Source organism: Protopterus annectens, chromosome 4.part0 (genome assembly GCF_019279795.1).
Source record: "Protopterus annectens isolate FY-2018-M chromosome 4.part0, PAN1.0, whole genome shotgun sequence".
Lineage (NCBI taxonomy): Eukaryota > Metazoa > Chordata > Ceratodontiformes > Protopteridae > Protopterus > Protopterus annectens.
The window spans coordinates 263309397-263333093 of record NC_056733.1 but is presented as its reverse complement, the minus strand read 5'-3'; the positions used below and the strand labels follow the sequence as shown (position 1 = coordinate 263333093).

The window sequence follows — 23697 nt, the reverse complement described above, 5'->3', positions numbered from 1 at the left end:
ACTAAAATAATTACGTAGGTAAAATAAAATGTACCTAACCTACAACAAATTGAAACACAATTAAATACATTCCTTAAACTAATAAAATATACACTCTCATGTTATAAGGTGTATCTACCCTCCCTAGGTTAAATAACCTCGGGAAGGTATACTATAAACATGAATGATGTGAGTTTAAAATACTATAAATACTTGATGTTGTAAAATACAGTAAAAAATACAATAAAAAATACAGTGAAATACAGTAAAAAATATATATAAATAAACCTAACCAAGCTCCATGTGAATCTAATACACGTACCTATGTATGGATGCCAAAAAACATCATCATTGGTGATATAGTTTAATGGCGTATCTATATACTTGAATAATTTTACTCTAACCATTAATATGTCTAAGCTTCAGTAAAGGAGCTATACTAATACTATCGTTAATGCCTGGATGTCTAGTGGCATCTAATTTCAGTTGCCATTTTATTTCACTTAAGTCCAAATGGATATCCACCACATGCCCTTGATTGTCTTTTAACACTTGCTGAATCGCACAAAATTTAAAACTATGGCCCTGATGCTGTTTAATGTGCCTATATAATGCATTATTACTTCTTTGATGTTTTATATCTAAAACATGCTCCCCTATTCTGTCCCTTAGGTTCCTACACATTTTCCCAATATAAAATGCTAAACATTCATTGCACTTGGCCAGATATACTACATTCTTGGAATAACAATTAAAATGTCCATTAATATGTATTATTTCATCTCCCAACCTAATTTTCTTTCCGGTACTAAATATATAACTGCAAAGACTGCATCTCCCACATTTGAAATTCCCGATTAATCTATGAGTAAAAGAGCACCCTAAGGATTTTATTCCCTTCTCCAAAAAAATTTTAAATGACTTATCTTTTCTATAAACATTAATGGGCAAATTACTCATTCTTTTGGCAACATTGCCGTCCAGTTTTAACAATTCCCAATTCCTACGTATAACACTCGCAATAAACTCTGTATCGTAAGAATATGTAGTAATGAAAAATAAACTGTCCTTTTCCTTATTTGCATTGTTAACATTTTTAGTAGGGTTTAAACACAAACCCACAAAGTTGTTTGTATTAACACCACTCAATTGGGAATTTAAAATAGGCCAATAAATTCCTTTTGATCTTTTTAAAATAATTTAATTTTTAATACTGTTGATTAAATTGATGGGATAACCTCTTTTTAAAAACATGCCAATTATAAACTCTACTTCTTTCACAAATTCATCAGAATCATTGACCACTCTGGCTGCCCTCACCATTTGCCCTTTAATGATGGCTTTCTTCTGGTGGGCTGGGTGCCAGCTCGCATAATTTAAATATGCATTAGAGAAAGTAGGCTTTCTATAGATCCCAGAATATATAATTTGCTTATCTCTATCAAATCCTAAATTGACATCCAAATCATTTATTTCTTTCCCACTATAACTATATGTGAATTTTAAAAAAATCTACGGTATTGTTAATGTACTCAATAAAATTCAGAAATCTATCAACACCACCCTTCCAGATGATAAAAATATCATCCAGGAAATGTGTGTACTGGACAATATATCTATTAAATTCACTTTCGAAACCAAAATTCTGTTCCCAAAATAAGCCATAACATAATTGGCGTAGATGGGGGCACAAGCCGCCCCCATTGCTACGCCAGTAACTTGCTTGTAATAGCTTCCTTCAAAAAACAAAAAATTGTTAGTTAATACAATTTCCATAAGTAAAATAAATACATTAATCTGATCCTGTTCGTATAATTCAGTTTTTAATAATTGCCTCTCTAACCATTCCAACCCTACTTGATTTGGGATCACAGAATATAAATTAATAACATCTATAGTGAGAAATAACATAAACTCGTCAACTTTGATGTTGTTTAATTGATGTAAAAAATGCCACAAATCTTTTGTAATATAATTGAATTTCACCAGTCCCTTCTGCATATAATAAAAATCTTACTAATAAAAATAGTTTTGCTACTTTTAGCATCTACTATAGGTCTAAAAACCACACTTGTTAACCCTTTATGAAGTTAGGAATTCCAAAAATGCTACTAATGGCTGAGAAATCATTTTTTAAATAACTATGCTCCATTTCACTAATCTGTCCTTGATATAATAAGTCATCTATCATTAAATCAATCTTGGCGAAGGCAATATGAATCTCATTTAAAGTGACTTCTTCATATGTTTCACTGGATAACATTTGAAACATATAATTTGAATAATCATTTTTATCCATAACCACTTCGACTCAACCTCCTTTGGATCCTGCTCCTGTTCTGACTTCTGTGCCTGAGCCTGCTCTTCCTCCACGTCAAGGACAGTCACTCTGCCTTTGGAGTTCCCCCTCTCTTCTGACACCTCCGCGGAACATCCCACCGAGAACGTCCCTCAAAAGAGACTATGTAAGAGGAGGCACCTAAATTCCCCTCAGGAGTCTTTGACAGAAGACATATAGACTTTGATGAAAGGGAAGGGTCTCAAGATCTCCACCTGATGATGTCTCCTTCAGAGACATCCTTGAAATCCTATGCCAAAGAGGTGGTTGATCTACCGAAAACCATTCCTCAGAGGAGTTTGTGTTCCTGGAAGCATTTGGGTCTGGTCCGTCTATATCTTGGGCGACCCTCTCTTGCGGATGACCTTATAGACCTAGTTTCCTTGCAGAGCATGGAAGGAGCTGGACACCATGGAGCCCATACCAGAAAGAGTTGACAAAAATCTTCAGTACTCCTTTATATAAGCAACACTGAAAAAAAGGTACCCCTGTAGGAAGTCATGGTTGTTGTAGCAGCCATGAAGAAGAAGCTAGCCAAACAGAGCTCCCCGTCCATCCCTCTAACAGGGAGTATAGGGCTTTGGACAGACTTGAGAAGTGGGTGTACACATCAGCAACCTTCACACTGCAATCACTGAATTATTTGGCTCACCTTACCAGGTTACAGAGAGATTTAAAGGAACTCTCTTACACTGCCCTGGGGTCCATGTTTCAAGAGGAACAGAAAACCTTTTCCTCGAATGACCACCCTACAATCCATCTCAAATCTGTCCATGAGGTTAATCTCATGCACTGCTGAGGGTTCCTCATGGGCCGCTAGTTCAGGCATTGCCATAAGGAGAATGCCTGGATGTGACTTTGCGAAACCTTTCAAGAGATTATTCATCAATACTCCCTTTGATGGATCATCTCTTTGTGGATCAGCGGTGAAAGATGCTCTTTCCCGATGTGAAAAAGATGGGAAAATCTTGTCTGCCATTGGAAAATCCAATTCTATACCCTACATAGACCATTTTCCAGGAACCAACGTTGAGTTAAGAAATTGTGGTTCAAGAAATCACAAGGACCTTTCCAGGATTCACAGGGAAAGTTTTCCCCTAGAGACAGAGGAGGAAATAACCATTATGGTAGATGACATCCACATAGCAGAGGAGGTCCGCAGATCCAAGGATCTTGAGATTCCTTCTCAGACAGATCCTTTCAGTGCTCTCAGACAGTTCCCTGACTGTCCCTCTCTGGCGGCAGTTGGAGGGCACCTATCATTGCACTTAAATGCCTGGCTAGCCATTACAAATGACCATTGGTTGCAAAGGATCATATCCAGAAGATATTACATTCCCTATTTCAAAACTCCCATTCCAAAGAAAAATCTCTCCAATGTTCCACCAAGTCGGAGGGAGTCAGCAGCACAAGAAATCACAAAGCTGCTTGACAAAAGTCATCCAGAAGGTCTCAGCAGACCAAACAGGATCCAAAATCTACTCAAGGTTCTTTTTGGTGCCAAAAAGAACAGGGGGACTTGAGACCAATCTCTGGATCTAACCTTCCTAAACAAATCCGTAAAGAACTCAAAATTACTCCAAAAAGACAACTGGATGTGCTCAGTAGATCTCCAAAACCTGTACTATTGCAGCAAAATAAACAGGCACTCTCAAAGGTTTCTCTGCTTTCAGCTGGGAACCAGTCATTACCAGTTCAGAGCTCTACTCTTTGGTCTCCCCACAAACCCCAAGGTGTTCATCAAATGCATAGCAGTAGTAGTGGCTCATCTGAGATTCGGACTCAGTGTTTCTTTACTTAGATGACTGGATCCTGACTGCATTGACCAGGCATCCACTCCTCCAAGTCAAGGATTATCTGCTTCACGTAGTGAATACTCTGGGAATTGCAATAAATTCCAAAAAGTCTCAACTTCAGCCAGTCAAAGTGATAGATTTTATAGGGGCATGTCTAGACGCACTGAACTGCCTTAGCCCTTTTACATTCAAACAATTCTGTCCTTGAGATTACATATCAGAGAAATCCTAGCCATTTCATCACCAACTGCAGAATTAGTTCTCAAAGCACTAGGTTTGATGGCTGCCACCATAAAGTTGGTTCCTACAGCTTTCCTACACATGAGGAATCTTCAATGGACTCTAGCAGTACAATTGGTCCCTACACAGCTATCCACTGAATCATCCCGTCGAGCTATCTCGAGTATGCAAAGGCACTATGTCTTGGTGGCTCCACTCGAGTGATGTCAGAGAAGGATGTCCATTTATTCTTCCACCCCCCCATCACCACTTTGACCACAAACACATCCTAGTCGGGGTGGGGTGGTGGTGGGGCATTACTTCAGACGACGAGCTGTTCAAGGCATGTGGTCGACACAGGAGACCAATCTGCATAGCAGTGTTTTAGAGATGAGAGCAGTGCTTCTAGCATTGCAAGCCTTACAGAGCTTTCTTCCTCTAGGGGTTATTGCAATTCAAACAGACAACATGTCCACAGTTTGATACATCAGCAGTGAGGAACCAGATCCTAACCCCTTTGTCGAGAAGCAGTGAGAGTTTGGCGGTGGGCGATGTCTTACAACCACTTTGTAGTAGCAAAGCACATTCCAGGGGAAATCCAACATTCTAGCGGCTAGGCTTAGCAGAACCTTCTGATGCCTCATGAGTGGCGCTAAATTAGTCTGCGGCAAGCTTGATCTTCCTCAAATGCGGTCAGCCTTGCTGCAACCTCTTTTCAACCCCTTCCAAGAACAAATGCAGCAGGTTCTATGCCTTGATCCCTCCTCAGGGACAGTCACTAAGAGAAGCTATAGTCCATGTTTGGCCCTCCAGTCTCCTTTACACTTATTCCCCTCTACCTCTCATCCCCAAATTTCTCCAGTAAGCATAGAGGTTGAAGAGCAAAGTGATCTTCATTGCAACCTTCTGGCCTCGACAGGTTTGGTTCCCTTTCCTATGGTCTCACTTGATACGTCCTCCCTGGATGTTGGACCCAAATCCAGACCTCTTTTCTCACCTTTCAGGACAAACTCACCCAGTTTTGTCAGGCCTCGAAATGACCACACAGTTTCTAAAGTTCCAGTGGTGGCTAGACATTCTAGGCTTTCCTCTCCAGTTAAATAACTTAATCTTGGTATGTTCACATAAAGTTTCCACAAGAAAGATTTACAAGAGCAAGTGGAAAAGATTCTCCATTTGGGCTCACCAAAAAGAAATGGATCCTTTTACCACTCCCATTCCAGCAGTTCTGGACTTCCTTGCTTTAGTTTTTCATAATGGAGCAAGCTAATACACTGTCAATGTACAGTTAGCAGCCATATGCAATTACTACATAGGTGAAACTACTTCTACTTTGGCTTCTTCCAAATTGTGTAAGGCTTTCTCAGAGGTAGCTTCGTACTTGGACCTCTGATCAAAGCCCCACTCTTCTGTGGGACCACGCTATAGTTTTATAAGCCCAAGTTCACTCCCCCTTTGAACCTTCTGCCAAAGTAGATCTCAAACTTTTATCATGAAAAACTTTATTCTTGGTGGCTATAACCTCGGCTAATAGAATTTCAGAATTGCAAGCACTTTCTTCCAAACTGCCGTATTTGATTTTACATAGGGAAAGAGTCATCTATGTACAAATCTGACCTTTTTGCCAAAAGTTGGTTCTGAAAAACAATATCAATTCGTCAATCTTCCTGTATTTTTTCCTAATTTTGAGACCAAGGGCGAATATACCCTTCATCTGTTAGATGTACATAGACAGTTATGCTTTCATTTGGATAGAACAAAGGCCTTCAGAAAATCTGACTATTCGTTCCTTTTTCTAAACCAAAATTGGGGAAGCCTTTCTCCAAAATAACCTTCGCTAAATGGATTACAGATTGCATTTCACATTTCTTATGTTTAGTTTGCAAAAGGCATTACTCCACCTGTGCACATTCTACTAGGTCAATGTCCACCTCAGCAGCTTTTTGGTCTAGAGTATCTGGTGATATTTGTGCAGCCACTTCCTAGTCAAATACTCATACCATTGTTACACATTACAAGTTAGATATTATACCCAGAAATAGATCATCATTTGGCTATGCGGTGCTCCGGAATATCCTTCCATGAGGGCCACCCAAGAAATATGTACCTGGGGCCTCTGTCCACAGGTTGAGGAATGAATGAAAATGGCAACATCAGATGATGAAGTTATGTACTCACCATAGTGTTCCATCTGTGTTGTCCATTTTCATTCTTCTTCAACCTTTCCCCCGCTTCCATCCCCCATCTTTTCTGGGAAGACTTGCAACGCTGTTTCAGGAACCACTGATGTTCTTAATGTTTCACTGTTGCAGTCATCACATTTGGGTTATCCTGCCAGGGGTAGCCATCAGTCTGCCCGAATACCAGAGGCTTGATATTTTTGCGTTGGTTGCTGTCACTCCAGGACTGACGTCAGGTCGTCAGTGGTATAAAAACAGGCAGCCGATGCCATTACATCAGTCTTTCTTGCCAAAGAGCCTGAAGCAGAAGCAGTTTGCACGAGTTCTGGTTAGCCGCTACCTGAGTTTTCGTTTCCGAAATTGAAGTTGAAGTCTTCTAAAGCTAAGTATCCTTTTTTCTTGCTCTAACTGATGTCAGAAAAAGTTAACAATTATCTCACCTGTGGAAAGCAAATACCACACCTAGATTTCTATTCTTCTTTCGGAGTCTGGTATGCCATGAGACTCTTCTTTGACTACGGAACCAGCGGATGTCTCTACCTTAGATGGGTCTGGAGCCACTGTGCAGGCACTGGCTTCTGAGGAAGTTCTTCGCACTACCGATATCGGAGACAAACTGACTTCTTTCACGTCTTCAGTTCTTTATAAAACTACCGTGTTTCTAAGACCGAGAGTATGAGCTACTCCTAAAAAAAAAACGATGACCCAAACTCGCGCACCTGCTTCCTTGCCACAATCACAGATGCATAAAAGGCAGAAGACCTTATCATGCTGATTAGGGGAAGCCAGCCTTCTCCTGCTAAAAGAAAGAGACTTGTCCCCAGTAGCTTTATCTGACCAAGAGTCCAACAACTCTGAAGTTTCTGATTATGAAGACATGCCCTTATCTGCTTATGAGGATTCAGATGCAGAGGAATCCATTCCTTTTGCCTCTCCTCCAGAGAATTTTTCTTTTGGTGAAACCCTACATACTTTGAGAGAGCATTTCCACTGGGAATGCCAGGATTATCCTCAGTCCAAAAAGAGACTCGGAGAATTTTTAGATTTACCACAGCACAGACCCTTAGCTTATCCCTCTAGTTCTGGATGATGTCTTTATGGAATCCAGTCTAACTCCTGATACTTTACCTCCTGCTCCCAGGAAACCTGACTGGTATTGCAGAGTTCCTGACTCACAAAAATGTATTTTCAAGAATCCTACTGCTGACCCAGAGGTCATCTCCTAAGGGCCCAAAGGAATAAAAGCAACCACAGCTAAGAATCCCACCCCCTCAGACAGGGATTCTCGAGCATTAGACAGATGGGGTAAAAAAGTATATACCTCTGCAACTCTTGCCATTAGAACATTAAATTGTCAGTTCCACATGCTGAAATACCAGCAACATACAATGGAACTCATTAAACAAAAATTATCTACCTTCCCTGACTGTGCAGAAAATAAAGATTTACAGGAACTTACGCATTCTGCAAACCAAATCAGTAAGCATACCCTGCAATGTGGGTTTGATGCCCTAGAAGCTTCCTGCAGGGCAGCAGTCACAGGTTCTGTACTTAGAAGACATGCTTGGCTTAAGGAACAAACCTTGCCAGATCATGTCAAATCAAAATTATTGGACGCACCACTGAACAAAGACGGTCTGTTTGGCACCAAAGCAGAAGAGATTTTAAAAAAGATGGAAGAAAAAGCTAAGTCTAGACAGACCATTAAAGACTTTCTGAAAGTTCAGCCTTCAAGATTCAGTAGGCATTGCCCCTCAAAACATTGGTCCCTTCCAGCCCCCTCAAGGCCACCTCAGACTAGACCTAGGGGAAACAGACAGCAGTCTCAGGGTATGCAGAGATCTAAGCAATGGAGTACCTCTGCTTCTAAACCAAGGGAGTGCTAAGCCACCCTCTTATGGAAAGAATTCACAATGACTTCTCAACTCCTCCCCTCACCTCTGCCCATCTGCTTGTGCCCCTAGGAGGAAAACTTGCCTCCCAAGCAAAAAACTGGGCCTCTATCACCAACGATCGATGGGTCCTCAACACAGTGTCCCAGGGGTAAAATTTTATTTCCACATGCTGCCAACCCCAAAGGGGTTCCCAGATCTTCCTCCAAACCAGTGGGCAGAGGCACAAAATCAAGTTCATTCCCTGCTCTCCATGAGGGCAAATCAGCCTGTTCCTGCAGATCAGACAGGCTAAGGTTTCTGTTCCAGACTTTTTCTGGTACCCAGAAAAGAGGGCACCGGGCACCCAATCTTAGCTCAAGCTATTCTTAACACCTTCCTGGTGGTACCAAAATTCAAAATGCTCACCCTGCAGCAGCTTCTCCCCATGCTGTCCAAAGATGCCTGGTTAGCCACTCTAGACCTCAAAGAGGCCTATCTGCATATCTCAATCAGAGATTCTTGCAGGAAATCTGTACGTTTTAGGGCAGGATCTATGCATTATCAGTTCTCTGCACTTCCCTTTGGCTTATCCACTGCTCCCAGTTTTTTCACAAAATGCTTGGCTCCAGCCATTGCTTTTTGCAGACAAAGAAATATTCAAATTTACCCTTACTTGGACGGCTGCCTGATTCAGGCAGACAGTCAGGAAAAGCTGTTACACCACCTGACATTTGTAAAGGACCTATTAACTTCACTGGAGTTCACGATCAACGAAAAGAAATCCAAACTAGTTCCCAATCAAAAAATTGTATTCCTGGGAGCAAGTCTGGATACAGCATCCCAGATGACATTTCTAACTCCAGAAAAACAAGCCTATCTGACGGGCTACTTCTCTCAACTGGCCACCAGAACCCAGTTATCCGCAAGGAAAATCCTGCAAGCTCTAGGGTTCATGGCCTCCTGTATTCTACTAATTCTGTATGCCAGACTGCATATGAGAAAACTTCAGAGGTACTTAAAAAACCTTTGGTGTCAACATTCTCAAGATCTGGAAATTATTATACCTATGATACCTTGTCTAAGCAAAGATTTTCTTTGGTGGGCAGTAGCATGCAACCACAACAAGGGACTTCCCTTTTTACAACTCCACGCCGCCCATATCCTAAACACAGATGCATCAGACTATGCCTGGGGTGCTCACCTGGACGGCAGGTGCATTCAGGGCCACTGAAGCCCAAACCAAATTCATCTGCACATCAACCAAAAAGAGATGCTAGCTTTTCAGCACGCTCTGGCAGCTTTCAGATCCTTTCTCTGTCCGGGGCCTCTACTAATCAAAACCGACAACACCACAGTAATGTGGTACATCAACAAGCAGGGGAGAACCCACTCTTGCCCACACTGCAGGTTAGCCATGACCCTTTGGAACATGGCCTCAAACGTGCATATTCACCTGCAAGCTCAATTTCTGCAAGGCAACAAAAACTCTCTGGCAGACAACTTGAGCCAGAGATGTCCTAGACCCACACGAGTGGCAATTAGACCACAGTACCTTCAGCCTTGTGACCCAAAAATGGGGTACCCCGAAGGTGGACCTATTTGCCTCCCCCTACAACCGCCAGCTCAGCAAATTCTGCACCAGGGAACCTCACAGCAAGGCCTGGAAAGTGGATGCCCTGTCCTTCCAGTGAGAAAACCTCTCAATCTATGCTTTTTCCCCCTCTACCTCTTCTTACAAGAGTATTACTTAAGATAAGGGAGGAAAGACCAAGGGCAATCCTGATTGCCCCTGACTGGCCATGCCAATACTGGTACCCACTACTGCACAGTTTGTCCCTGTTGCCTCCATGGCACCTCCCCCAGATTTCAACTCTCCTGACTCAGCAGGAGGGAGAGTTCTTGCATCCACAGTTTCTGAACCTAGCAGCCTGGCTTATTCCTTAACTTCTCCTCCGGTGGCCAGCCTAAGCAAACAGGTCCTGGATGTCATACGTGAAGCCAGACGTCCCAGTACTAGAAAATCCTGTGCTGCAAAGTGGAAAAGGTATTGTTCCTGTATCCAGACTAAAGGAGCTGAACCAGCACAGCCCTCCTTACCTCTCATCTTGGATTACCTAGCAGACCTACTCCACAGGGGCCTTTCCTTCTCTTCCATTAAAATCCATCCTTCCGCCATCTCTGCACATTACAGCACTGAGCCACCTCTCTTCTCACACCCTGTCATCAAGCAATTCCTGAGAGGGGCTAACAACTTAAGGCCACCAAGAAGTGCCCCTACCCCTGCTTAGGACCTTAACTTTGTGTTGGAAAAGCTCGCCCCCCCCTTTGAGCCTGCAGCTTCAGCAAAGTTAAAATTCCTGTCTTGGAAAACAGTTGCTTCTGGCCATCACTTCAGCTAGAAGAGTGTCTGAGCTGTAAGCACTTATGGCTGTGGAACCTTTCATCATTTTTCATGCTGACAGGGTCTCCTTCAGGACTAACCCAACTTTCATGCCTAAAGTGGTATCCAGTGTTGCTCTCAACCAATCTGTTCATTTGCCCACCTTTTTCCCTAAACCTCAAAATAAAGGGGAAAGGATCCTGCACTCTTTAGATGCACACAGACGGCTCATATTCTACCTGGATAGGACTAAGCCCTTTAGGAAATCTGACCAGTTACTAGTCAGTTTTGCACCAGGGGCAGAGGGCAAAGTCATATCAAAACAAACCATCTCCAAATGGATAACACACTGAATCCATTTCTGTTACAAACACAATGGAAAACCACTCCCACAGGGGGTCAGAACACATTATACTAGGGCAACCTCAACCTCTACAGCCTTTCTCAGAGGGGTCCCTACTAGGGACATCCTGGAAGCTGCAACATGGAGTTCTGTTCATACCTTCACCAAGCATTACCACCTGCCTATTTTTTTCAAAATCCAGGGCAAGCTTTGCAACCACATTCCTGCAGGGCATACTAGCCAGCGCCAGCTCTTCTTGACTGCCTCCACCTGTTCCTTAGCTTTGGGAATCAACCCAAGTGTGATGACTGCAACAGTGAAACATGAAGAACATACTACAGTTGTGTACACTTACCATAAATGTCGATGTTCGAGTGTATTCACTGTTGCAGTCCTGGTTTCCCACCCTCCACCCTCCAGCCTTCTTGTCTCTCTCTAGCTTTCTCTTCTTCACCCTTACAGCCCTATTAGTATTTGCTTTCTACTGCTGGTGTTACTCCACCATAACTTCGCTCCCTGTTGGGGGCTCCTGACATTTGGGGCAAGAAGAACTGATGTAATGGCGTCGGCTGCCTGTTTTTATACCACTGATGACCTGACATCAGTGCTGGAGCGACAGCAACCGACGCAGAAATACAAAGGCTCTGGTATTTGGGCCGACTGTGGGCTACCCCTGGCAGGATAACCCAAGTGTGATGACTGCAACAGTGAATATACTCGAACATCTACATTTATGGTGAGTGTACACAACTGTACTTTCCTTTTGAGCTCCTGATTTTTTCTTCTTTCTGTCTTATAATTTTCTGTATATACATATATGTATTATGCATATACAGCTTCAGCAAACTCAGTCTAAGGTAATCTGGAAGACAGGGGCATTATTGGTAAGGGAGGAGCTCAAGAGTTGGACCTTAAGCTGTAAAAGCCGCCAAGTCAGATCAATAGTTTGGATCCAAACCCATAGGTTAAGGAAGAATGAAAATGGACATCACAGATGGAACGTTATAGTGAGTACGAGTTCTTTTTTTAAACATCCTTCTGTAGCCATCAGAACTCATCTTTTGACAGTTCCATTCCTCCTCTCCTATGGCAGTGAAGGATACCAGTAGGATACGAGTGACAGGGACCAGGGCAGTCCTCCAACATTTTTTTTTCTTAATATTCCTTCTGTCAACACTTGTTCATATCTGGGATTTATTTTTAAAATTTTGAACATTTATGTGCATACCTGTTACCAGTTTTTTTTTTTTTTTTTTTTTTTTTAGTTTTTTTTAGTTTTTTTTACATGCAAATTGTCATATGGCACCAACTAACTAGCTGTCCTTATTAACGAATCAAAAGACCACTGTTTGGAAGTACCCCTCACAAAAATCAGTGTAGGTCTGAATTAGGAGGAGTCTGGAATTGAGAGTTTCCTTTATAATGAGTGACTCGTTGATTTCTTTGGACACATTTGGTACAACAGTGGTTGTGCTCCTACTGTAGCAGAGTTTAAGTAGGTTTGTTGACTTGTTTAAGCTGATGTGCTCTTTTTTTCGGCAGCTGGAAGTTACATCAGATCTTGATGAACGGAGACTGATCCGAAGTGCCATACACGAACTCCGCAGGAAGGAGTTACAGGGCATGGAGGAGATACTTGCCACAAAACGCTTCCGCTCTGAGAACTCAAGGAAATTATTAGAAAACAAAGAAAATTGCCTGAGGTGAGTGAGGAATTTCTCGAGTAGTTTGTTAGTGTAAAACCTGTTGTGAATGTCATGTGTGGCATTGCTTCACTATAAAATTAAATTTGCCAATTTTATTTTGTAATCAGCAGAAATATCAATATTTAATGAAATAGTTTGTGTGCAGAAATAATAGCAGCTGACTTGCAATTAGGAGAAAATGGAAAACATACATCTTCCCCTACTGTACATACTATGAGGATTGTTTTCTTTTCTTAAGCTTTATGATGGCACATATTTCAAACTGATTAAGGCCTCCTCCTGCTGTTGATCTAGCATTGTGTATGTATGTGTGCAAGAGGCAGGAACATGTTAACTTTGTTTTGTGTCCAATCAGGTGCTGGTCTGAGTTGAGGGTCTAGGCACAATATGAACCCATGCAATAAAGTCATGTAACAGGTTTCCTTTGTATTGATTTGTATGCAGAGAACCTAGTTCATAAACCTGCGCCATCGACAGATGCACACATTTTCAACTCTTATCACACACAGTTCCTTAGACTTGGTGATAGATTATAAAAGCTTTATAATTTTATTAGAATTGTCATTATTGTAGTTTTCTAAGTCCTGCCTAAAACCATACAAAGGTAAACATGTCAAGGTGTGAATAGTTGGGGGGAGGGTGCCAGAAGCAAAAATTGAAAAGTAACTTTAATGGCATTGTTATATAGATAAATTTATTTATTTTTTAGTCTGGTCGGTGAGACAGACGAAGGGTTAGACTTCAGTTACAGTTTATTAACCAGGACAATGAAATAGACCAAGGATCCCTTTTCCTGCAAAAAGCTATAGCAACTATTGTTCATTCATAGGTAGGTACTAGGCTATTGGTCCTTAGCCTAGCCAAAATGGTACCTTGGCTTTTGCCACCCAAGAAAATTATTTTCCTGTGCCCTTGTCAAGAAGAGCCACAGAAGTGATCCCTGGGGCGAATTTCCTATTTCCCATCCAGTCATCAAGATTTTTCTTGAAGAGTGCTAATGAAGAGCTCTGTTTGACATAGGTAGGTAGTCTGTTTCAGAGTATGGGAAGTCTCTGGGACAGGAATCTATCCCTCCATGTTCTGTTTATTGTGGTGGCAAGGTTTAGGTCCCTAGAGCGTGTAGCTCGGTGGGATTGGGATTTCTTTAAGTGGAGCATGTCCAACAGCTCTGGGTTTGACATAGCTTTGTGTGTTAGGCAGAGATCACCTCTGAGTAGTGCATATGTGACAGAGTAAAGCTGGAGTTTTTTGAGACGGTCTGTGTAGGGCATCTGTTTGAGGCCAGTAATCCTCTTTGTGAAGTATTTCTGCGGCATTTCCAGTTGTTGTAGATGTCTTGTGAAGTGCATACCAAAAGGGGCGTTGTACTCTATAGTGGGTCTAATGAGTGATGAGTAGAGGAGAACAATGACCTCTTTTTTCCTGGATGAGAAACCTTTTGTGATGAGGTGTGCCACGTAGAAGGATTTCCTGACCACTGTGGCGATGTGATTATCAAAGGAGAGACTACTGTCCACCTGTGTCCCAAGGTCTCTTATCACACTTTCAGTGTTATGTAGACTACTGCCTAGGTGGTAGTTCATGGGTACAGAGTTTTTACCAGAGGGGATGACAATGCACTTTTTGGCATTGAGCTTGAGGCCATGGCTTTGACACCAGACATCTGTCTCAGTGAGGTCCTTTTGTATGATGTCCACATCGTTAGGAGTTTCAATTATGGCTCCTAGTTTGCAGTCATCTGCGAACTTAGTTAGCCAAAGACCTCCTGTCTTAGCCTGTACTTCAGAGAAGTAGATGCCAAACAGGAGAGGACCCAGGACTGAACCCTGTGGTACTCCACTTGTCACTGGTGTGAAGTCAGATTTGGAGTCTGCTTCTTTCACAATGTGGGTTCTGTCGGTAAGCTATCTCATGACATAGGGATTTATACCTAGTTTAGTGAGTTTATCTATAATTCCAGAGTGGGGGATGGTGTTGAAAGCCTTGGTGAGATCTAGATAGTGTGTGAACCACCTTACCCTCATCTATGGCTTTGGTGATTGATTCAAAGAAGTCTGTCAGGTTTAGGAGACATGATCTGCCATTTACAAACCCAAACTGTGTGGGGTCCAGAGTTTGGAGATTACCAATGTCTTTGTTTATGAGTTCCATGATGATATGTTCCATGGCCTTGCAGACCAGGCTCGTCAGGCTAATGGGGTGGTAGTTCCCGGGGTCTGTCGTGGCTCCCCCTTTGTGGAATGGGATAACCGTCTCAGTGCTCCATTCAGTGGGCACAAAGCCAGAGGTGAGGCTATGATTGAACATTGTACTTAAGTGGGGTGCCAGTTCATTCTGTAGTTCGTGTAGAATGCAGCCTGGGATGTTGTCAGGTCCGATGGATGCTATGTTCTTGGCTTTGGCGAGTGAGGTTTTTAACTGTGCAGCCGTGATTACAGGAACTTTGCATTCTTCCAGTATAGAGATGGGCCCTTTAGGGGGTGAGAGGGGGGGGTCAAGTTAGCACTGAACCTATCTGCCAAGATGTTGACAATATCAGTTGGTTCTGTATATTTAGTGCCATTGTACTGTAACTCAGAGCAGATCTGAGTGTTGCCATTGAGATTCTTGACATCGCTGTAGAATGCTTTGTGGTTGTCTTTAGAATCAGTGGTGATTTTGTTTTCATAACTAGCTTTGGAGGATTTTATGAGGGATCTCAGCTTCTTACTGAGGATGACCAGGGTGTTCCTCCAATCATGGGATTTTACTCTTTTTTGCAACAGTTTCTTTCTTCTGTTGTAGAGTTTGTTTATGGCAGAAGACCACCAAATTGGCTTCCTTTTTTTGGAGGATAGCATCTTGGTTCTGTTAGGGATAGTATGATCCATGCACTCGTGTCAGTGCTTATAAAGTGTATTTGTGTAGGATTCAGCAGTCGTACCTCTATTGTCCATCTGCATGGGTGTCGTAAAGTTTGCCATTTCCGTCTTAAGAAGCGTGAAGTTGGCTTTGGAGAAATTTTTTACGGTTGTTTCCCTAATGAGGGGTGGGATGTGGATGTCTAGGGTGATGAGCTTGTGGTCGGATCTGACCAACAAGGAACTGACCTCTGGTGTGGAACACCGGTCGCCCATGTTTGTAATGACCAGGTCTAGGATATTGCTGCCCCTTGTGGAAGTGTGGATAAGTTGTTCCAAGGCATTGGAATTTATGAATTCCGGAAAACGTTGAGCAAAAGAGTTGGTACATGAGTAGTTTTCCCAGTTAATGGTGGGGTAGTTGAAATCACCCATTATTAGGGTGTTGGATTGTACCCTAATATTTTCCAGTGTATCAAGAAAAGACAAGTGGGAATCCTGGGGCATGGTGGGGAGTCTGTAGCAAGCTGCAAGTTGGACTGCGGTCTTACCCAGAGTTAGTTGCACTTGGATAATCTCAGATGCATTATGCTGAGCAACTAGCTTGGAGGTGTGGACCGTGTGCCCAGTGGGCCCACTTGGGTAGTACTACTACTATAAACCCTTGTTTCTTTTATGTTCAGAAACATTTTGTTCTATGTGACATGACAGTTACTTATCATAAATTTGTGTCCAGTAAATTTCCCTTTCCCCTCTAATCACAGTTACTTTTCAGTCATCTAACTATTGCATTATCTAATAAACCTTCTTCCTCCATCTAAGTGATGGCCCAGATTCTCCTACTATCCTGGAAAGATTTCCGTCCCTGACCACATATTTTTTTTTAAACAAAACTATATAGTAGCTGGACTAACACTGCGTGCTCTGCCTGTCAATATGCTTAGTAAGGAGAAATAGCTCTGCTACCTTATCTTACTTGTATTGCTTTACAGTATAAAAATACCATGATCAACAGGACATGGTCATGGTATCCTATATCTAACGTTCAGCAGAGCATAGTTAATAGCATCATATGCCTAACAGTAACCTATTCATATGGCTCTAACAGTAATTATCTAATGTTCAGCAGAGCATAGTTAATCGCATCATATGCCTAACAGTAATCTATTCATATGGCTCTAACAGTAATTATCAAACGTTCAGCAGAGCATAGTTAATCGCATCATATGCCTAACAGTAACCTATTCATATGGCTCTAACAGTAATTATCTAACGTTCAGCAGAGCATAGTTAATCGCATCATATGCCTAACAGTAATCTATTCATATGGCTCTAACAGTAATTATCTAACGTTCAGCAGAGCATAGTTAATCGCATCATATGCCTAACAGTAACCTATTCATATGGCTCTAACAGTAATTATCTAACGTTCAGCAGAGCATAGTTAATCGCATCATATGCCTAACAGTAATCTATTTATATGGCTCTAACAGTAATTATCTAACATTCAGCAGAGCATAGTTAATCGCATCATATGCCTAACAGTAACCTATTCATATGGCTCTAACAGTAATTATCTAATGTTCAGCAGAGCATAGTTAATCGCATCGTATACCTAACAGTAACATATTCATATGGCTCTAACAGTAATTATCTAACGTTCAGCAGAGCATAGTTAATCGCATCATATGCCTAACAGTAACCTATTCATATGGCTCTAACAGTAATTATCTAACGTTCAGCAGAGCGTAGTTAATCGCATCATATGCCTAACAGTAATCTATTCATATGGCTCTAACAGTAATTATCTAACGTTCAGCAGAGATTAGTTAATCGCATCATATGCCTAACAGTAACCTATTCATATGGCTCTAACAGTAATTATCTAACGTTCAGCAGAGCATAGTTAATCGCATCATATGACTAACAGTAACCTATTCATATGGCTCTAACAGTAATGATGTCTGTTAGTGTGCCTCTGGCAGTGTCTCTGCTCACATTGCAACATTTCAATCAACAAAGCAAGGTTATAGGTTCATAGGTAGGTACTAGGCTATCTGCCCGAAGGCATTTATAAGCCTAGCCAGAATGTGTTGGCTTTTGCCGCCTCTCTTAGATTAGTTCCCTGTGCCTCTGTCCAGCAGAGCCACTGAAGTGATCCCCGACGTAAACTTTGATTTCTTATTTCAACTTGTATAGAGGAGATATTGGTGTAACGTCTGAATGTCAATTTGAAGAAGTACATCTTGACACTTTTGCCTAAAAATATCCTCTAATAGGTAGCAGTGTACATGGAGGATGCTGAGGAAGGGAAGAGAGGACTGACATTGCCTTCTGTGAACTGGGAACCATTCTACATTTCCAGGAAGGTGCAGTTGCATTGCCTAAATTCAGAGGAGAGACTAACTTTGAGCCAAGCAGCCAAAAGAAATATCCTCCATGTAAAAAGATGAAGGTCCTGTGCAATTTGGGGTGGGGCTGGGGTTACCACATACATTGTGGAGGCAGTTCATGCAGAGGGAGTAAGGAGACTGGTGAGTCTGTAACAGGAGATTGGTACTGTGTTATCTTTTTCATTTCTGAAGAAGTTTCTATAGAATAAAGAGATGAAAGTGCTCAAATTTTTCTGCTTGTTCTGCATTCCTTTCCACAATCTGTTCAAGTGCCGATTTTTCCTGCAAACTACCAGAGTGCTGGAGAGCATCTGCTGCATAACCTGAATGTCCAGCATCAATGAAGACTAACGTACTGTGCTGGAAGAAATCTTTCAAAGTTGCTGCTGCCCTTTTGTATTTATTTCCTTTAGATTTGGGTACAGCATTACTATACATGGTTGTGTTAAGTCTCGTGATATAAAACCTGCAGTGGTATCTACAGCATGTTGTAGGAATTGTTGCACTGAGGATATGTGACTTAGTCTAAAGGTAGGACTGGTTTTGGCAGGCTGGGCTGCAGTGGGATCATACACTGTGCACCTTACATGTTGACTGAATGTAATAATCTATTTTTTCTGTGACCCTCCCTAAATTAAAATTATATAATGTGAGTTACTGTCCATAACAACAGATCTTTGAAGAAATAACATTGTAGCAATAAAGCTATCCTCTCCCTGCTTTTTCCTGGTTGGGGAAATAATTGGTTACTGTCCTGGGATGGGTCTCACTATTGGCATATTCAGTTACATGCATGTTTCACTATTAGCATATTCAGTTACATGCTGTCCCCAAGCTGTTTGGAGCAGTTTCTATATTCTTTCTCATTTTAGTGTATTTTATGAGCAGATATATTGTTATAGTGGTTTATCGGCCACACATGTACAGCCTTTTGAAGGTTTCTTAGCTTAGGATTAGAAAAGGCTTTTAGTGTTTGTTAGACCTCTTAAACCCATGGTAACAGACTCTAGTAATACCAATTCACAAAGTTGGGGAGGGGAGTTCATTTTACAGCCATGTGATTAAGGAATAAGCTTATACTTACACTCAGAAGTAATTGTTATTAACAAGTTCACACACACACACACACACACACACACACACACACACACACACACACACACACACACACACACACATGCCGTATGAGCAAAAGAGACTCTCAGCCTGAAGTTATGACACTCAAGGCTCTCAAATGCAAGTAAGTCATAAGCTTGATTGTTGAACCTATGCCAACATTTCTAATAACTTCAGTTCTAGCTGGCATGGGACTAGGAAGGGGACAGCTCAGGGGGAAAAATGGCCAGACCAGTACAGTTTTGCTGATTTGTGAGTACAGATGTTATGATTAAAGTCTAGAGTAGGCTGTTCTTGAAAATCTGCAATTCTGACTGATACCTTACACAACTTTGCTTTTTATGTGTCTAGCCTTTCAACACAAATTTGCTTTGTTATTGAACCTGTATTGTGCTATGTCTGAATTAATATCTCTTTCCACTTAAAAACATTATCTCTGCTCTTACAACTTCTCCGGTAAATTTGTTCTAATGTTATGACTCACAATGACCAACTGATAGTCTAATACTGGCTCAGGCTGGGCTGGACTGCTGCTTCATAAGCATCTGCCTTGCAACAAGGTTGAAACCTGAGTAACATAAAATCTTGTTTGTAAGGGTGGTATAGGTATATCACTTCATCTTGGTGCTGTTACAAACTTTGCATGCTGTAGCATTAAGGGTGCTAGAACCATAGGATGTGGGGGGGTGAGCACCCTTCCACTTTAAAATCATGAATTGTGCCCCCACTAGAGTCCTGGCTCAGATTGCTCTTTTTTTTTTTTTTAATTAGGAATGCTGTGTCTGTGTCACAAAAGCAGTATTGTGCTTCTTACTTTAAAAAGTAATAAGTTACTATTACTAGTTACTTTTAAGTGAAAGTAATATGTTATTACTTATTACTTTTCTAAAAAAGTAATATATTACTATTACTAGTTACTAACTAATGTAACTAGTTACTGTTGAGTTACTTTTACATAAGTATAGTTTATCAATTCTTATGTTCAGATTTACTCACATAGTACTTGTGTGTGAGGAATACATGCTTACTGCTCATGAATCTGAGTGTATTAAAGCTGTATACACAGTGTTACAATAATGATGAATAGCATTTTACAGTTTACAAAGTCCCACAGGCTAGTCTTTATAGTCAAAGAGTCGCAATGTAATACTTAAACCAAAGTATGCACAGCCAGCAACACAAGACCCATAACAAGTTACAACCCATGAAATTTTCAACAATGTACATTAGGCTAATCTGCTAAAAAAATGCTGAGGATGCAAAAATAGTTACAGAAAATGTCATACAAGTCTAACAAGACTGTTAACACAACAATGTCAACTAAAATATCACTTTATATAACTATTCACAATAACTACACATTTCTGTTGGCTCGAAGAAGGAGCAACTTTTCAAAGTGTTCGTCAGTGAGTCTATTTCTTCTTGCAGTCAGCACTTGTCCACCAAGGCTGAACAGGCATTCAGCAGAGGCACTAGATGGCAGAGCTGCTTTAGTGTTCAGAAATATCTTCTTGACTATAGGGTAATTGTTGATAGGAGATATTTCTCTGGAAGGGTCAGCCAGATACATGTCCATCTGAGAAGATATGTTGACATTGGCTGGTGTCGACTCTTTGAAGCTGAAGAAGCTGTCTTCGGCAGTTAATGCAGAAGCTTCAGATGACCCATGTGCAAGTTCATCCAATTTCTGTATGGCATCAAGGAACAGAGCCTTGCCTCTGAGTTTCTGCTCTTCAGTGTCCATCCATCACAAATGGAACTGTGGAGGCACTATGCTAGCCAGAGTGAGCTCTTCATGCTCCAGAAGGTGATTGAACCGAGCCTCAATGCCTTTAAGAAGAGCATAAACTATCGGCACAAGCTTTACAGACTGCTTGACTTCTAGCTTTTCAGCTCTGACTGCAGGATGTTCAGAGCCATTGCCAGGGGCTGCATTGCTTGCACAAACTCGGCAACAAAGGTAATTTCTGCAAGCCTGAAGATGACAATTCCAATCTGTTCACATATCTCATTCAGCAAGCCTTCACCCTGAGTTGCAATGAGGTGAATTCTCTCCGTCTCGTAGAAAGTGGGATTCCATTGTGTCGCATTGGAAATAATCAATGCCAGATCACACTTATTTCGAGCCACCGTAGCAGCTTGGGTGCTGTGACTAGCCTTGTTCCAAGCAGCATAGCATTTGATCATGGTGCTTTACATGATCTTTTTATACTGTGCATCATTACAAGCAGATCCAGCATCTTGCTTGGCAACTAGATTCAGTGTGTGTGTTGCACATCTCAGTTGGGGAGGCAGTGAATAGGTGTTCTTGCTTTGCTCTGACTCAGCACGGCTGTCACGCTGTTGTAAATCACTTTACCATCATCATCCTCATCTTGGGAAAGAATGCTTGCAGTCTCAAATCTCTCACATTCTGGGAAGACAGTGAAAGCCTTTATAAAACTGCTGCCATTGTCATTAATTGCTGCACACACCTTTTGATCTTGTACTTAACTGGAATGCTCTCAAGAGTTGATGCGATGTGATCTTATGTATGCCTTCCCTATAATCTGCAGCATGACAAAGCAGCTGACTTTCTTTGAAGTGTGTCACAGTCAATCCAGTGTGCGGTAACACCAAAGAAACTACGATTCTGATGGGTCCAAATGTCAGCCGTAGTGTGCTGCATACTATCAACGTTCATGCTGGAAGAAGCTGCAAGCATGTTATCATTCTTAAGCATATTCGTGTACTTTTCTATAAGATCATATATCTGACAAATCTCTGTGTTTTTGCTTAAAGTTAAATCACTGTCTCAAAGCAAAATCTTTCTCACTGCATCATTATTAACACCACATACAAGCTTGTCTTTTATCACCTCATCTCTCATATCACCAAATCTACACATGTTTGACTTGTTTCATAAGTCCATTATATATGCTGCAAAAGTTTCACCAGGCTTTTGATCTCTTGTGTAAAATAGTGCCTTTCCACTATAATATTTGTTTGAGGGTTGCACATTTCTCTAAATTTAAGATTTAAGCACTCAGTCTTCCCATGTTTCAGCCTGTATCACAATATGGCAGTCTTCCCCCTTCTCTGCATAAACAGCAGGTGCATACACCGATGAATGTTCTCTCTCAATGGCTTCTGAACCAGCTAAATTGAGGAGAATAAATGCTTTTGTATAAGTCTTTATCAGAAAAAGCAGCCTGTATGAAAATATCTTATTCTTGCTCAAACACACTCTAGTTTTCAGCAATATTATTATCCAACACAAGCTGATTAGGTCTGTGAAATATCTCTGCTATAAACACACACCAAGTACTTGTAATTATATTCAGCTGTACAGCAGGCTCTTTGAAATAACTGTACTCTCTGAAAAGACTGTACTGTAATACTGCACACACTGCCAACACTTTGCATACTTTATATACTTTGAATAGCTTTAGTTAATGTGAAAAAGTAGTACATTGTGAAAAAAACTGTTTTCTCTTTTTTGAACGTTTTATACGATTCTGATATTGTTTCAGATGTTTTCGTAATTATTTCAAGTACTTTTTTCAGTATGTCGCAATTTTGAACATGTTTGAAATGCTTTGCTTTATATTCATTGAGTGAAAAATAATTTAAATGAGTTTAAGAACCTGTAAATATTTTCTGACCTATTTGAGTTGCTTGCAGTCATTTGAGCCACTCTTGTATATTCCTCCATTTCTGACTGTGTGCCTCATGGTTTTAAGAAGTTTTGACTTTGGATCCCATTCTGAGAACATGTCACTCATCTTGTGCATTAATATAAGATGACAAGGCTTGAGTGTTCATTTAAGATATTTATTGTACACAAACACATCAGGATGGATGTCTGGAACATAAAACTTAAGCGAATTAGCTAACTGACTGACTGCTACAAACGTACATGCTTTCACTCCAGCTGCTTACACAAAATGGCACTCTGCTTGCACGTGCTCAGTACGTTCTGTGCATGTGCCCATGAACTACAGTGCCTTTAAAAGTGCAACATACACACTATGATCTACAAGCCCCGTGTTCGAGTTGGTTTCCTCAGGGTGTTCTGGTGTCCTCCCGCATTCCCAAGACATGCTGCAGGTGGATTAGACGTTCTACATTGGCTTTAGGTGTGTGTGTGTACATGCATGTGCCTTCTGATGAAGGTTGAATGCTGGGCTGGCAACTCAACAATGTAAAACTCCACTGCCACTTGTTCTGCAGACTGATGATCCACCGTGGTGATCCCTAATGGGCACAGCCAAAATGAGAAGAAGAAGACTAGTCTTTATAGCTACAGAGTCACAGATAATAATTAAACCAAACCAGCCAGCAGCACATGACCTATAAAAACGTATCACATTTTTGTCTATTTTCAGCAACTAAAAATCGAAACCTAAAAATAATTTTAAATAGAGCATAAGAAAATATTGTCAGGACAAAAGTTGGTTGATCATAGATCCACTTGAAGCGTCCTGCTTGGTGCAGTGGGTTGGGGCATCTGGTGCTCAGCTGATGAGTTTGATTCTGACTGATGATGGTATG

The 23697-nt window shown here is 41.3% G+C and overlaps 1 protein-coding gene across 1 annotated transcript in view; it reads left to right on the top strand.

Annotated features, from left to right (window-relative positions):
* Positions 1 to 11933: 11933 nt before the first annotated feature.
* The window catches only part of LOC122800245 (smoothelin-like), a gene marked incomplete in the record, with an annotated part of 1328624 nt that continues 1316860 nt past the window's right edge, over positions 11934 to 23697 (top strand). The window contains 2 exon segments of the mRNA XM_044069736.1: positions 11934 to 11966; positions 12652 to 12812. Of these exon segments, the coding sequence (XP_043925671.1) occupies positions 11934 to 11966; positions 12652 to 12812 (194 nt within the window).